General features: G+C 37.2%; 3 protein-coding genes across 3 annotated transcripts; 2 read left to right on the top strand and 1 right to left on the bottom strand.

The window, feature by feature from the left end:
* The first annotated feature begins 873 nt into the window (after positions 1-873).
* On the top strand, positions 874-2,992 carry LOC126601686 (transcription factor MYB1-like). The gene is made up of 3 exons (XM_050268427.1): positions 874-1,092; positions 1,942-2,071; positions 2,290-2,992. Exons 1-3 carry the CDS (start codon positions 960-962, stop codon positions 2,855-2,857), a joined length of 831 nt encoding a protein of 276 aa, XP_050124384.1. The 5' UTR covers positions 874-959; the 3' UTR covers positions 2,858-2,992.
* Positions 2,993-6,063: 3,071 nt separating this feature from the next.
* On the top strand, positions 6,064-6,625 carry LOC126601101 (transcription factor WER-like). The gene is made up of 3 exons (XM_050267769.1): positions 6,064-6,154; positions 6,234-6,363; positions 6,514-6,625. Exons 1-3 carry the CDS (start codon positions 6,064-6,066, stop codon positions 6,623-6,625), a joined length of 333 nt encoding a protein of 110 aa, XP_050123726.1.
* Positions 6,626-7,314: 689 nt separating this feature from the next.
* On the bottom strand, positions 7,315-9,528 carry LOC126601426 (trihelix transcription factor DF1-like). The gene is made up of 2 exons (XM_050268135.1): positions 8,908-9,528; positions 7,315-8,790 (listed from the first exon to the last, which is right to left on the bottom strand). Exons 1-2 carry the CDS (start codon positions 9,297-9,299, stop codon positions 8,142-8,144), a joined length of 1,041 nt encoding a protein of 346 aa, XP_050124092.1. The 5' UTR covers positions 9,300-9,528; the 3' UTR covers positions 7,315-8,141.
* Between the last annotated feature and the right edge of the window lie 5,443 nt (positions 9,529-14,971).

Genomic DNA, 14,971 nt, shown 5'->3' with positions numbered 1-14,971 from the left:
TCACGCCCATTGAGGCAGAGGTGCAGGGCCTAGAGTTTCACGTAAACGCACAAGCCCTTAAGGCACGTAGCCATACTCATCCACCACAATCTATCTATGTAGGAGTAGTGGTGGTCGTTGAGTCATGAAATTAAATTGTTTTGGTAACACAGCAGCATGGATGTAGGGACGACTATATTTTTATAACGCTGCTATTTTACATGTGGGAGTAGTTAAGTGCGATCAACTACTATTTCCTTCTGCATTTGATAGCACATTGTAAGGATTTCTGTGGAAGATATTTTGGGTTAAACGTGATTTGTTCATGTTATAACGAACATCACAACCAAGTAATATAGGATTTTTTTTACAAACGAGAACGTTAGTGAGTTAAATTGTTAAATGTTTGGAGAGTCTGGGAGGGGAGCTAGTGGGAATCGAACCCACACCATAGTACATAAACATTATTTCTTTCTTTCACCGCGATAAAACGCGTTATTTAATTACAATTAGCATATCATTTAAGGACACAAAAGCAATTTATATTTTGTACAAACGATATTTTATACTAAATTTATTGAAATAATATGAAGAAAAATTCAAAAAAATTTGTGAAGACATTTCTTAATCAACTTAGCAGTCTCTTAAAAAAAAGGTTGATTAATTACTCATAGGCACTACCAATGCAGTCAAAATAGTTTATAATTGCAACATTGACTTGCTAGTTTTTATTCAATTATCAATTTCAATTTTCAATGTGCCAGTAATTCTTTAGTTATTAATGAAAGTACTTAGAAAGCTTCACTTATAAAGGGTGGGTGGGATATTGTGTACCAAGATCTGTCAATTCTCAATAGGCATCAAGGTCCCCATATAAGAAAGCCATCTTTCCTTGGGACCAGGAGGGAAGAGAAAGACAGCTACCGCATATATAGAGAGAGAAAAAGAGAGATAAGATTGCCATTTTCCAAATTTTTAAAATGGGAAGAAGTCCTTGTTGCTCTAAGGAGGGACTGAACAAAGGAGCATGGACTGCTCTGGAAGATCAAATTCTCACAGATTACATCAAAACCCATGGTGAAGGAAAATGGAGAAGGATTCCAAAGGAAGCTGGTGAGTAGCATATATATGAAATGTAATTTAATTAGTTTGGTAATTTTTCTTGGAGAAAAACGATGATATAAATCTATGACTAGCAGTGACCGATCCAAAGGGGTCAGTTGACCCCGTGGAGGCCGGAAAGCTGGCTGGGGAGGGGAGCACCTCCGATGACCCCGTCTGAGTTTTTAGCAGTTCGTGCACAAAGGTGTTCGACGAAATGCTGAATGAAACTCGGCAGCTGCCTAGCGCACAGGTTTTTTTTTTTGTTTTTTTTTGTTTTTTTTGTTTTTTTGTTTTTGTTTAAACAACCTGGCCAAACGACTCTGTTTTAGGTCAGGTTTGCAAAATAATAATAATAATAACGACAAAATCAAACACCTTTGCAGTTGATAATTCATAGTGTTTAATTGTGACTTCTGTTTCTTACATAGCAGATTCTGCTTCACTAAGGTAATTAAACTTTGGTCCTTATGTGTGCTTTAATTGATATTGTGAAATTATTGAACTATATTACAAAGGGAAATTTGCATACGCTAGTTCGGGGGGTCTATTGAATTATGAATGAATGTACTATTGTTTAACTTTTCATTGTTATTTTCGTTTTAAAAAAATTGCAATTTTTACATTTTGATCCCATACGGTAAAAATCATGAATTGCACAAATTAAAAAATGGAACTTTAACGAAAAACTCATAGTACTGTTCACTTTAATGAAAAATCACATTTTTACACTAAAAAGTCAATCCTGATACTATTCACTTTACCTTTTATTTTATCCTTATCGTTAAAACTCAAAGTTTTCAAATCATTTTCATTAGTTTTCCTATTAAAAAATGTATATTGTGGATGAATTTGATGTAGGTCTCAGGAGATGTGGAAAGAGCTGCCGACTGAGGTGGCTCAATTATCTTAGACCTGATATCAAAAGGGGTAACATAACTCAGGAGGAAGAGGATCTCATCATTAGGCTCCACAAGCTATTAGGCAACAGGTTCTCACTTATTTCTAACCCTAACATGTTATAATCATAAGTAGATAATCTTCGTTATTTGCAAGTCACATGTTAACGCATATGGGAGAGTAAATCAATACAATCACATAAACAGCGGATGTCAAATTTTAATTTTTCTGCAAGTAGGAATGGCTACAAAGAACAAAGTATTTTCCTTGTCTTAATTTGGCTTTATATTTGTATGTGGATATGTGCAGATGGTCACTAATAGCAGGAAGAATTCCAGGACGAACAGACAATGAAATAAAGAACTACTGGAACACATACTTGCGAAAAAAAGTGAATGGTGCTGAAACACCAAGGCTATTAGGAAATAAGGTGGATGAGAACAATAAGAAGAAGAGGAAGAGAGACAACTCAGAGAAGACCAACCCATCTGTTAATAAAACCAAACCACGGGCCATGGTGAAGTCCGACAGCTTTGCAGTTATCCGTACGAAGGCATCAAAGTGCAACAAGGTTCTGGTCATGCCGGACCAACTGCTTGATCATCAGATTAATCATGGGTTGTTAGAAGACACTACTACTACCATTTCAGAAGATAGCATGTTGGATTTTGATGTGGGGGAGCTCTTAGTGTCTGAAAATAATGATATTCCAGATGATTCAGACTTCTGGAAAATATGTCAGCAGTTGGAAGACAACACTAACAATGGTGGCTCGAAGAACAGATGCCCGTCATCGACATCGCTTGCACCTCTTTTGTTCTCAGATGAAATGCTCAAGGATTGGATGAGAGATGACTTTTTCAACCGTCAGTGTTGACTCTAGATGATCTCTTTAATTATCATTACCCTATATATATATATATATAGGCTCTTCCGAAATCTCATGCACTTAATTGGGTTGTCTTGAATTTAATCTCAGATATTGAATAATATAAAAAATCAGTAAGCCGAACATAGAGTGCGTGATTAAAAAGGTACTTGCACCGCAACGGATGCGTAGAAGTATATAGATTGTCTTGTGGAAATAAATGAACAGCGAGATTCCAATTAGAGCAACTCCACCGTTGCAAAAGACCCCGGCTATTCACTATTTAATCCATCCAGTGAACAGTAACTGTTTTTTGCATCTTCACCCCTACATTGAACAACCCTAGCAATAGTCAATAAAATATTAGTAATTTTTAAATTTATAATTAATATTATATTATTAATTTATCTTTTCCTTTTGGAAATCTCTTCCTATCTCTCGAAACTTCTACCATTTTTTTTTTGCTGCACTTCCGACGCATAGCAGAGTAGCACACCTGAATGCCTTTCTTAATTTTTGCTGCACTTCTGTAGTCCATGGCTTTGCGAAACGATGTGGTGCAGAGGGGTGCCGTGAAGCTGGATCGCCCGATTAATTTCAAAACGTCATCGTTCAAGTCTCGACTCCCTCCTCAATCTCCTGGATCAGCCCTGTGTCGGAGCAGCCCCACGCTGTTTGGCTCCACAGCTTCCAAGGATGACGGAGGTCAATTTTTGTTTCCCCAAATGGGATTCGATTGAATTTTGGAGAAAAATGGAAGCATTATTTCAATTAATCATTTAAATAAATGTTTAGAATTTGGAAAATGGAAGCTTAACTTTTTTTTAATCGAATAGTGCCTGGAAGAGTTCGAGTAGCTGTAAGGTTGAGGCCCATAAATGCAGAGGAGATGATGGCTGACGTCGCCCAAACGTCAGCCTTGCGTCACGTGGCCTTCGGGCTCTCGGGCTGGCAACTCATGCCGAGCCTCTCCCTCATGCCCGCTCGGGCTCCATCGCCAGCACATGTTGGACCTCCCCACTCGGGCTCTCTGGCTTGTTTGAGAGCCAGTCCATCGGGTAATAGCCCACCGTGGAACTGCTTTTATAGAGCATTGGACCATGCCCCCTAACTATAGGCTTAAAATTAAACCTTCTTAATTATGCGTTTCTTGTCTACTCAACAACTTTTCATGACCTTTAGTTAGAGTAATGTTAGGAAGATTAAATTTGGAGACTAAATTTACAAAATAAATGATGTATCACTAATAGGAATAAGCACGTTTTTAAACGTTTAAGTGATAAACCAGTCATCAACTTCCATGTCCTTTAATTTCAAAACTTTGTTTCCAAATTCAGTCTCTCTAACATTACCCTTTTAGTTAGAACAAATTAAATATATATAGTACCAGGTGATTTTGAATGTTATTGTCCACCATATAATATTTACTTTGATAAATTTATTGATTTAGAGTAATTATTTCAATTAGTTTACATTATTTAATCATGATTTCAAAGTAACTATTCTTCTATGTTGATAACGTGTGAACTAATTGATGGAAATCAACATAGAATTTCGCTGTCCATAACAAAAATGTGATAGAAACAATTCAACTAGATAGTTAAAAAAAAAAACTCCTAATGTAACCAAGTAGTCAAATATATATAATAAATCGAAGGAAATTCATTGATACAAAACTTCTTATCATTTCTTTCGGAAGTTGTTAAATTCCATTGAAAACTTTTTTTAAACTTCTAGATTTCAAAGTTTATCGTCAGAAGAGTATGCTCAATGTCAATAAGTTGATATATTTTTAACTATGTAATGTCCGTAGGACCCTCTTCAGTCTGGCTAATTGTGTTTTATTAATATAATCATCAAATCGTTCTTGTTTTCAATGAAATCCTTGTTTGAACATCACATTGTCATAAATAAAAAAATGATTATTATAACCAACCTAATACCAAAACAATGAGGTATCGATCATCTAATAAATTAATAAACCAAACCTCGGTTTTTACAGTTGTGGTGGTCCTGGGGGACTTGGATCGAAGAACACCAAATTGTGGTCGCTCGTTTGCAAATGGGGAGTAAATCCCTTTTATGTTCTCAGCCACAAACCCTCCAACTTTCATTGTTTTCTAGCCATTTCTTTCACCGTTTGACAGAGTGAGAGTTAAAAAATTTGTTTTGGTTCCAGGCTTTCAGTTAAAAAAAGTATTTTGGTTCCGGTCCCCACTGAGGGCCGGAGAACTAAAATCAAGCCGGCCCTAATTTGTTTTTTAGCTTCAAAGAGTGGCATTGCGGGTGCCAAAGTGACAACTAAGTAAGGTAATTAATAATACAACAAAGTTCCATGACACTATTAATTAGAGATTAGTTAAGCATAGTCCATACCTGCCAGAACCTAGGTAACACATCAGTCCAACTGATGACGCCGGATCAACTACGACGAAATCAATAGTTTTGTATTATTTTATTTTATTTTTTGCTAAAACCTGAGATATCTTACACTCTAAAAGGTAGATCTAATCCCCAATTAAGTTCGGAAATACCAATAATTTTGTATTTGAACACGACTTTTTTCTACCGTTATAAAATCATTTCTCTTTACTTGCAAATTACAGTCTAACATATATGTTAAATGAGTGTGTTCCCTACATTTCCCCATTGACCTCGTGCACTCCCTTTTTCTTTACCGTTGAATGTAATGGATCAAAAGAAAATCAAGGGACAAATTTAAGTGGGAAGTGGAAATCAATCTACAAAAGTTAATGCAAAGAGCTCATTAAAACAACAAAAAAAACGAACTTATTCATACGTGTTAACCAACGATTTGTCAGCAAGTTGTACAATTTGTATTGCAGATTTTTTGTTTCACCCATTTTCCATCACCATTCTTTTAAAAATGAATATGTAAAACTGATCTTGGATCCCTTTTTTTCTGATATACGATATGATTTTTCTGAAGTTAAATATGATCAAACAACTAAAAATTGAAGAAGAAGATCACAGAAAGAATCCTGATATTTGTATTGCATGTATGGAAGGTTTTGCACGTAGCGCTGTTGTTGAGCATGAGTTCACCACACATGAAAACTCAAAACTCAGATACCATTTTTGCAGTCAGTTCAATTCTTTAATTTTGGATTTTGGATTCTAACCACGTTGTTAAAAAGTTGATTAACAATTAAGATTGAATTATACAACAAAACCTTGTATATAAAATGAGAAGGATGGACTGGGAAGAGGACCTTGGACTGATGTTGAAGACCAAATTCTGCTCGCGTATGTCAGGGAGATGGGGGAAACTATCGAGGGAAACAGGTGAGTTGGTTTCGATTCTACGTACGAGCTTCTTAGTTACAATGCATGAATGTTATGAAATACGCGTTTTTCGGTGCAGGTCTGAAGAGATATGGGAACCGTTGTAGGCTTAGGCGGTTGAATTATCAGAAGCCGGATATCAAGAGAGGCAACATTACAGAAGACGAAGAAGACCTGATTATCAGGCTCCACAAATTCTTAGGCAACAGGTACTTACTACTAGTACTTAAAAGTTAAACCTTGTAAGCTTCGTTAAATAATACGTCCTAGTTATGGGTGTTTTATGTAGATGATCATGGATAGCCGGAAAGCTTCCAGGTCGAACAGACAATGAGATCAAGAACTACTGGAACTGACAGGAAAACCATCGAAGACTTCGCTGAAGAGGCTGCGTCATCATTAGAAACCGACTCTCATTTTACCAAAGAACTCAGACAACCGAGCGATGGAATTGAAGCAAAGAATACATAAGCAGAATCAAATTCCAGCGACGGATTCTTATACCAAACACTAATGACAGTGATATGCGGTGGATCTTCATAATGGATCTCAACGCAGGGCAACTTAGCGTATCTGAGTTTCTCCATACCGACTTCTCAAAGCTTTGTGAACTGAATACGGATTGTTGATTGCACGAATAGCTGCACAAACGGGTCATTAATGTCAACCCCAACCACCGAAGCTCCTTTGCATTTGGAGCAGTTGCTAAATGATTGGGAAGCTTACGACTTTTGTCTGCCCTAAAGTTTATTTGGGTTCTTGATTCTTTTCCTTTGAATGTCAATATGAGCACTAAAATGGCCTCGTATGTTTGCTTATCGTGCATCCTTCATCCAATATTTCCCATGTACGGCAACTACCATTTGTGTTTGGTGGTACAAAGGGCAAATTTTGCCAGGCTTTCTTCGTCTCGTTTCGAAACTACACGTCCTTTTCCCGGGAGATAGCTTACAGGATAGGTCTGTCGGATTTTGCCCTAAATGGGACACTGTTTTTAGTGTTACCGGTTTTGATTAACGGAGAGATCGTTGTGGTTACTTGTCATTTTCATTGCATCTATGACCTAATTAAAGTGAAAAAAGCAACATATACATGAATACGAATTACTAATTCGATGAGATAGTAGACATAACCAACATTTTCCAACATGAATCACTATGTTAATCTAAAAAGGAGAATTTAATTCAACCTCAAACTTTGTCAGCAACAAAAACTACTAAAAAAAGCTTGAAACTCAAGCTAATAGCCAAAAACACATCAAAATTGCTAGGTTAACAAAAGAACTACACGCCATGATTAACTGGCGTACCTTCCTAGTTTTGTCCCATGACAATGCTCTACCTTATTCATCAAAATCTTCACCATCCGTGTCTTCCCTTTCGTCCATGTTCTCGTCATCCTCGTCGTTTTCCTTCTCCTTCCCACGGTCTCCTTGCACATTTTCTACTTTACCATTACTAATGCCATTGAAATCCAACCTACTGAACCCCATTTCGGAGATTTCAAAATTCCCATTAGACAGATTATGTGTAACTTCTGTCCCTCTCCCTGCTACAAAGGCTTCTAAAAGCTCTGAATAACCTTGCCTTTGAATGCTAACATCCATGCTAACCGAAGATGAAGATGAAGGGACGGTGGTCAGCGTTTTTTAGTACAGCTGACCCAACTGCTTAAAATAAGAACAAGTTTTCGACTGAAGAGGACGCTTTTTCGCAGTGTCTTTGGTTCTCCTAAAGTACTTGTTGATGTTCTCCCACTTTTGCTTGCACCTTCTGGCACTCTTCTGATAGCCCATTGAAGCCATTAAAGCACTCACCTCTTCCCAGACATGCCCTTTTGACCCCAGTTCCACAAATTTCGATTCTACACTACCTCGCACTAGAATCAACGCCTCGACTTCACTTTGAGGCCATCTGCTATTTGTGCGATCAGCTTGGGAGGGTGTCAATTCCACTGCGGTTTGGGGTTCGCTTACATTATCAGGCTGCTACAACAGTGGGGTTTGCCTAGGAGGAAGGCTGACTCTTTGGCCAGTGATTTCCTCAATGTATGAAACAATGAGAGCTTCTCTGCTTGAAGCTAGAGCCTGCTCATGGAGTTTGGCCATGGTTTCTCTCTTATGGTTCTCTTCCGCTTGATATCTCCATGCCTCTTCTCTCTCCCTTCTACCTTTCTCCATTTTTTCAATCACTTCCAAATACTTTTTATGAAGATTCTCTTGGTGATCCACAACCTGCTTCACCAAGTTCTCGAAAAACCTAGTCATTGAACTTAATTGCTCCTTCATTTTCGACTTTCTCTTCCTCTTCTGAATCTTCCCCACTGAACGCTCCTCTCCAATGGACGCTTCCGACACATTATCCACCCTAACATTATCAGCTGGAGCAGCATTGAGGCCATTAGGATCAACAAAAACCACAGGAAATTCCACATTTTTCGAGCAGTTTTCGCCGGTGAGCGCAGAGCCAGAGCCGGTTTGATTCTGATTAGCCTCCCCCATCTTTGCTAGGTTATAGATTGCTTCAAGCTCACCATAAAGCCTGTGTTTTCCCTCCAAGTCTCTGCAACTCTCCCCTTCTTCCTGCCTCTGCCTTTTGTTTGTTGTGTCGGCGACTACCGCGTCAAGAGGCTTCCAACTGCGGCATTAACACAAACACGTGGAAGGTAAAAACAAAGGCAGCATGAAAGACAGAGAAAACACAGAACAAGTACAACAAAAGCACGTAAATTTCTGCACTATCGATCAAAATTACCACATTGATTCTCTTCTAATCCCGTAATATTCTTGGGTTTTCCAATTTTTGAATCCTAAGTTATGTGGTCCACTGCTTTCACTGAGACCAAGCTTGAAACTTGGAAGGCTCGGCTGCCATGGCAGCCTGCCTTCTTCCTGCTGTTCCTGCTGCTGCTGCTGCAGCAATGCTTGGAATTGGAGCTGATTCTGTCGTTGGAACAAGTCGTGGGTAATCGAAATCGGATGAGCTAATTGACTGAGATGATGACATGGCTGCGGCTGCTGCTGATGAAATTGTTGATGCAAAAAGTTCTGGTTTTGCTTCTGAGGATTGAAGACTGGTAAAACTGATGAATTAGAATCCATGAAGTGCTGATTTCCAATCTCTGCGGCTCCAAAATTCGACTGCATATCTTTTTTTCTTCAAATCGAAAAAAGAAAGAAATGTTTTCGTTACCAAAAATTTGAATTTTGAAAGCAATGCAATTTGAATTTTTGTTCTTGTTCTTGTTCTTATTGGGAATGAAATCTTAACAGAAAGATCCTCTGAAAGGTTCAATTTTCAAACGCATAACAGACTGAAACTTTCAGAAAGTGAGAGTAGGAAAGGATAAGATTTTGGAGCTCCCAGAATTCATCTTGTCACACCATATATTTAAATACTACATGATATAATAGGTTTTTTTTTTTTCGGTCGAATTTTTTGTATAAATCATTGCAAAAAGTTTTCAACCATCAACCGTCATATTAAATAAGGTATCCCTAATACGTTTCCTTCTTAAATATTGTTTTTGAAAGTTAAGTTAACAATGTCCTTTTGGGTTGTTAGAGCATAATAGCTATTGTTAATGTGTATTTAACAATGTGATTAAAAAAATTTCTGATTTATTTTATTTCGACGCATGTTTGCTATACACAAAATGTTCTTTCTAACAAGAGTAAACATTGCACTCATCATTGTCGTCAAGTTTAAATTAAGTCATTCGTGTTCTGACACGTCTCGTAACTTTTTAAACTCTATTTAACACTCGTTCACCCTAGGCGAGAAGTTATTTGTCACACAATTAGACGTTTGATCAATCTTTATCGTCAAATTTGAATCAAATTAGTATATGTTGTGGCACGTCTCGTGACTTTTAAATTTCTTTCTGACACTCAATTACTATACGTAGAAAGTTAATTGTGACCTAATCAACCATTAGGTCAATCTTTAACATCAAATTTGAATCAAGTGAGTTGGATTGTGACACATTTTATAACTCTTTTAAATTCAATTTAACACTGTATATAATGAATTACCTTATTAATTAGAGTCTTCGTCTTCGTCCCAGTAAGATAGTATCGTTATGTTAAAGATCATAATGTCAGAAGAATTATTGCTACAAAATATAAAAAAGAGATCATAAACGTCTAACTCGTAAAATCGATTTTCAACGAAATGAAAAAAATCTGTGAGAGAGTAATTTGTAACTCCATAAGACATTAGGTCAATATTTACCGCCACATTTGAACAAAACAAATTGAGACACCATTACAACTTGTACCTAGTTCCTATTCAATATCTAGGTTTGGTCTTTTGAGGGAATTTGCTCCTTATCTCTTCTTGATGGGTGACATAGTCGCATCCACACAGTGACACGCGTCCAAATCTGGAAATATCTGTTGTCGTCCGACATGAAAGATGAAGTGACACTGACATACTTTTTGGAAGCATACGACGTATGTGCACGTGAAGAGGAGAGCACATTTTGGCCTCGCTGTCGACTGTCTATCAATCGTTAATTATAATGACCGGTGGTGATGTAGAATCCCATCCAACGGCCAGTATTCAAAGTTAGCTTCAGTATTCGTATACGCCACCATACGACTCTCTCTCACCCTTTTCTGTGTCAAAAGGTGAATGCCGAAATCTCGGCGGCAAATAGTCCGTTCTTGTTCAGAGAGGATATTTTGTGACACGATTATACTGTTATTTTATCGTTTTTACGTTAGTTATATAATGTTGGGTTAATTATATATATGAAATTATGATTAACACACGAGATGTCATGGAGTTAGCATATATGTATCAATAAAATCTATCTCCTCATTTTAAAGGTGGTTTTTTTTCCCAAAACTGATTTTATTCATTAGTGAATTGGTATCACTTTTTATTAATTATTGCCACGCGAAGCATAATTTTTTACTAAATACTGTACAAGTGATTTTGGTTTACCTATATAATTGTTCTCAAGCGAGCCGTGTTATACAAAACTCATATAGAGTTGTTATTGACATTTGGAAGTAACCACAAACCTTAAAATTACTCATCTATTTTGGTCTATAGTGGAGTTGGGTTCTAAATTTAGGTGCTCGACAGAAAAAGTTAGTTGGTATGGGCTCTGCCAGACGCCTCTTCAAGTTGCTCCTTGGGTCTCCCCCAATTGTGTGATTTTGTTCCAAATTGTTCATCAAAATAAAACCCACTTGGATAAGTGTGGGTTTAGTCCTGTTCATAACTTTCAAAATTTCACCAAAATAGAAAGAATAAAAAATAAAAGTTTTTTTTAATCACAAATGATCTTTGAAATTGATCATCACCATTAAGATGGTTCCTGAAATTGAAAATCAATCAATGTAGTCTCTGAAAATAGGTGTCGCAAATTAATGTAGTCCTTCCGTCACAAATGATCCTTGAAAATTGACCCACAACATCAAAATGGTCCCTGAAATTGACCTGCAACATCAAAATGGTTCCTAAAATTAAAAATTGATCAATGTAGTCCTGCAAGTAAGTGTCTCAAATCAATGTAGTCACTCCGTCACAATTATATCAAAAATTCTGTTATGTGCTGATGTGACACATAAATGGGTCACACATGTCTAATTAAATTTAAAAACATTATAAATAGGCTTAATAATTTAATAGTTAATAAAAAATTGTCAAACTAAAAATCCAGTCCTGCAATCACCTCCAATCCCTTCTCTACCTTATTCGCTCTCTATTCTCTAAAAAAATCTCAATACACTCATCTTTACACACTTTGACACCCTTCATTGAATTGAACCTGGATCAAGATCCCCTTTATTGACGGCTTGGCCTGTTGGCAACAACTTCTAGAACATCACCATTAATATTTAGGCGATCAACATCCTCACAACCATAATCTTGGAGAGCTTGTTCGGCGCTTTCCTGGTGGTCTGATAATGCAAAGAAAGATGAGGTCTGCCTTGAGATAATAAGATTATAACTGAGGTGCATCCATTGTTGGTTGAAAACTATTTCCACACTCCATAATAGGCCTTGGTTAAGCCTTGTGCCTTTGAGAGCTTATAAAAGAGATTTTTCTTTGGAGTAGGCCTTAATATAAGGAAAAAAAATTTCATTGTGCAAAAAGGTACTTAGACAAAAATTTTAATTAATTATTTGTTGGGGCCCAAAAATGTCACACACCAACCCAACCAAGTTTCAAGGCTCACTTGTCATGCAAAGCCTACATTCAAGCTCAAACACATGCTAAAGCACGTGATCGACGAGGAAAATATTTGCAAACATGCCATGCCACGCCATGCTCATGCCCATTCATCATGACATGCTTCCTTAGCCACAAATCATGCTAAGCTCAAGTCACATATTCGGGGCTTGCCAAGTGGATGGTTACAGAAGGTTATCGGGCCTACATGGAATCGGGGTCATGGAAGACTTTGGGCTGCTTGGGAGCCCAAAGATCCAAGCCCATACCCTTTGTATTTCACGCAGGCATCATTGTGAGAAAACTAGCCTAGTTTATCCATTTCCCTAGCAAGCCAACCCCCTTTCTTAGGATTAAACTAAATTCTTGCATTAAATACCTGTTAAACCCAGCAAGTCAGGCATTTAATGCTGACTTTCCCTTCCCAGCTTGCACAGAAAGTCAACACGCAAAAGCCATGAAGCGCGCTACCAGATTTAGCGCCTTGGGAAAACCACATCTCAGGAATAAGCAATTTGCAGTTCTCAACAGTGCATTTAGTTTACACCAAAAGTGGAATAATATGATAGTTACGGAGAAAGGAAGGGAAGACCAAGCCACAAAGGGATATTCCCTTGAAACCTAGATAAGAAGCCTTCTCTTACATAAGGAGAGAGATGAGCCATTAGAAAGGGATTCAGATTAACAGAGATAAGGAGATAGAGAAAACGTAGTGAGAGAGAACCACCCAAGAAGAAACCCAGAAAGTTCCATTAGCCTATAAGCATACTTTAAGCCCCATGCATCAACATCCATGCAACCTTAGTAATTTCCATAGTTTTGCATCAAACATCCCAATCATTAAAAACCTTACTATCACCCTAGGAAAGGCCAGATTATCCAGCAAAAAATGCCATGCAACCATGCAAATCCCTTCTCTCTCATGTAAACTGATAATCTTCTTGCTTCCACACCACGCTTCACTTGAGTAAGTCATTATCTTGATCTTTCATGCTATCTTCGAGCCGTTGATGTTACCAGGACATTTCCTAAGACCAGCTATCTCTGTCGAGATATCTCAGGACTTGTTGCAAATCTGCACCAAGGGAGACAAAAGGACGTTCTCAAAGCCCAAGTCCACCTTGACCTAAAAGTCCCCCAATATTATTAAACCCACATCAACACATAACAAATTTTTTTTACAGAATTGTGGCGGAATGATCATATTGATTTGCGACACCTATTTTCAAGGACTATATTGATTGATTTTCAATTTCAGGGACCATATCGATGGTGTAGGTCAATTTCAGGGACCATCATGATGGTGCGGGTCAATTTCAATGACCATTTGTGATAAAAACTCGTAAATCTTGTGGGTGATAAAAACTTATAAATCTTGTGGGGTCTATTTATATGCTATATTAGCACTTAATGGAATTTTTAACAAAATTGTGACCGAATGACCACATTGATTTGCGATACCAATTTTTAGGGACTACATTTATTGATTTTTAATTTCAGGGATCATCCTGATGGTGAGGGTCAATTTCAAGGATCATTTGTGATAAAAATCCAAAAATATAATACATCCTACATCTCTTATGTTACATACTCATCTTTCATCATGTTCGTTATTTTTATTTAATTTATTTAATTCAATAACTAAGAATAAAGAAGAGTATACGAGAGACTAAAACCTGTGTTTAAAAATCAACTCTATAAAAAAAAAAGCACATTGCATGGTCATTCATCATTCTTCTATCTTCATCTTTATTTTCAAGTTAAAATAAAGGTTTAAGAGACTACTTGCAGCGTAGTAATTAAGAACATTTTATCTTTACATTTGAAAAATTATGTGTTTAAATTTCATTCCCTCAATAATACTGCTTCTATCAAGAAGTTTAAAGGGGCAGGTCAAAGCTTGAAACAACAAAGATTATGTCGGGACGCCCCAAATTTTGAATGCCACTAGGCAGAAAGTCGAAGCTTTAACTGCATTAATGGGTATGCATCCAAATTAATTAAAAAATGGGAGTGATGTAGTGCGTAGCGGGCGAAACTATATTTAGATCAGAGCGAGCACAACCTTCCTCGATCTTATTGATTCTCACAAGGAGAATGCCAAAATGTGAGCATCCATAAATCCGTTGGTTCTGCAAGAATACCGGAAAAAAAAAGGACAAAAAGAGAAATCTAACCCATTTTCATTAATTCATCAATTCATCAATTCATCAATTCCTCAATGACCTAAACTATTACAAAGAACTCATGTAAATAGGGTTTACATAACTTGGGCGCCAAGCATACTTGACCGAAAAGAAATATAATTCCCCAAGCTTGTGCCTTAAATACTTGTCTTCGAAGTCGGCTTTAATTTTCTGACGTGGGTCACCTATTGAAAATGAAAGAACTTTTGTTATTCGTTGAAACTTGGTCGTCAAGAAAAAAAATAAAAAATTGACACTAATACAAATATTGTCCATGATTCCATAAAATGGTGGGGGCATCAGTGTTGAAAAGGAATACCTACATGGATATTTCTGACTTTTTGTACAGAAAAAGGTGGGCCTGTGAGTTCTTGAGCACCACACAAACTTGCATATGCATGGATGGACCTATAAATTCTTCACTACTTTGTCTCAGTTCCTTCAA

Source organism: Malus sylvestris, chromosome 15 (genome assembly GCF_916048215.2).
Source record: "Malus sylvestris chromosome 15, drMalSylv7.2, whole genome shotgun sequence".
Classification (NCBI taxonomy): Eukaryota; Viridiplantae; Streptophyta; class Magnoliopsida; order Rosales; family Rosaceae; genus Malus; species Malus sylvestris.
This window is presented reverse-complemented; position numbering and strand designations above follow the sequence as displayed.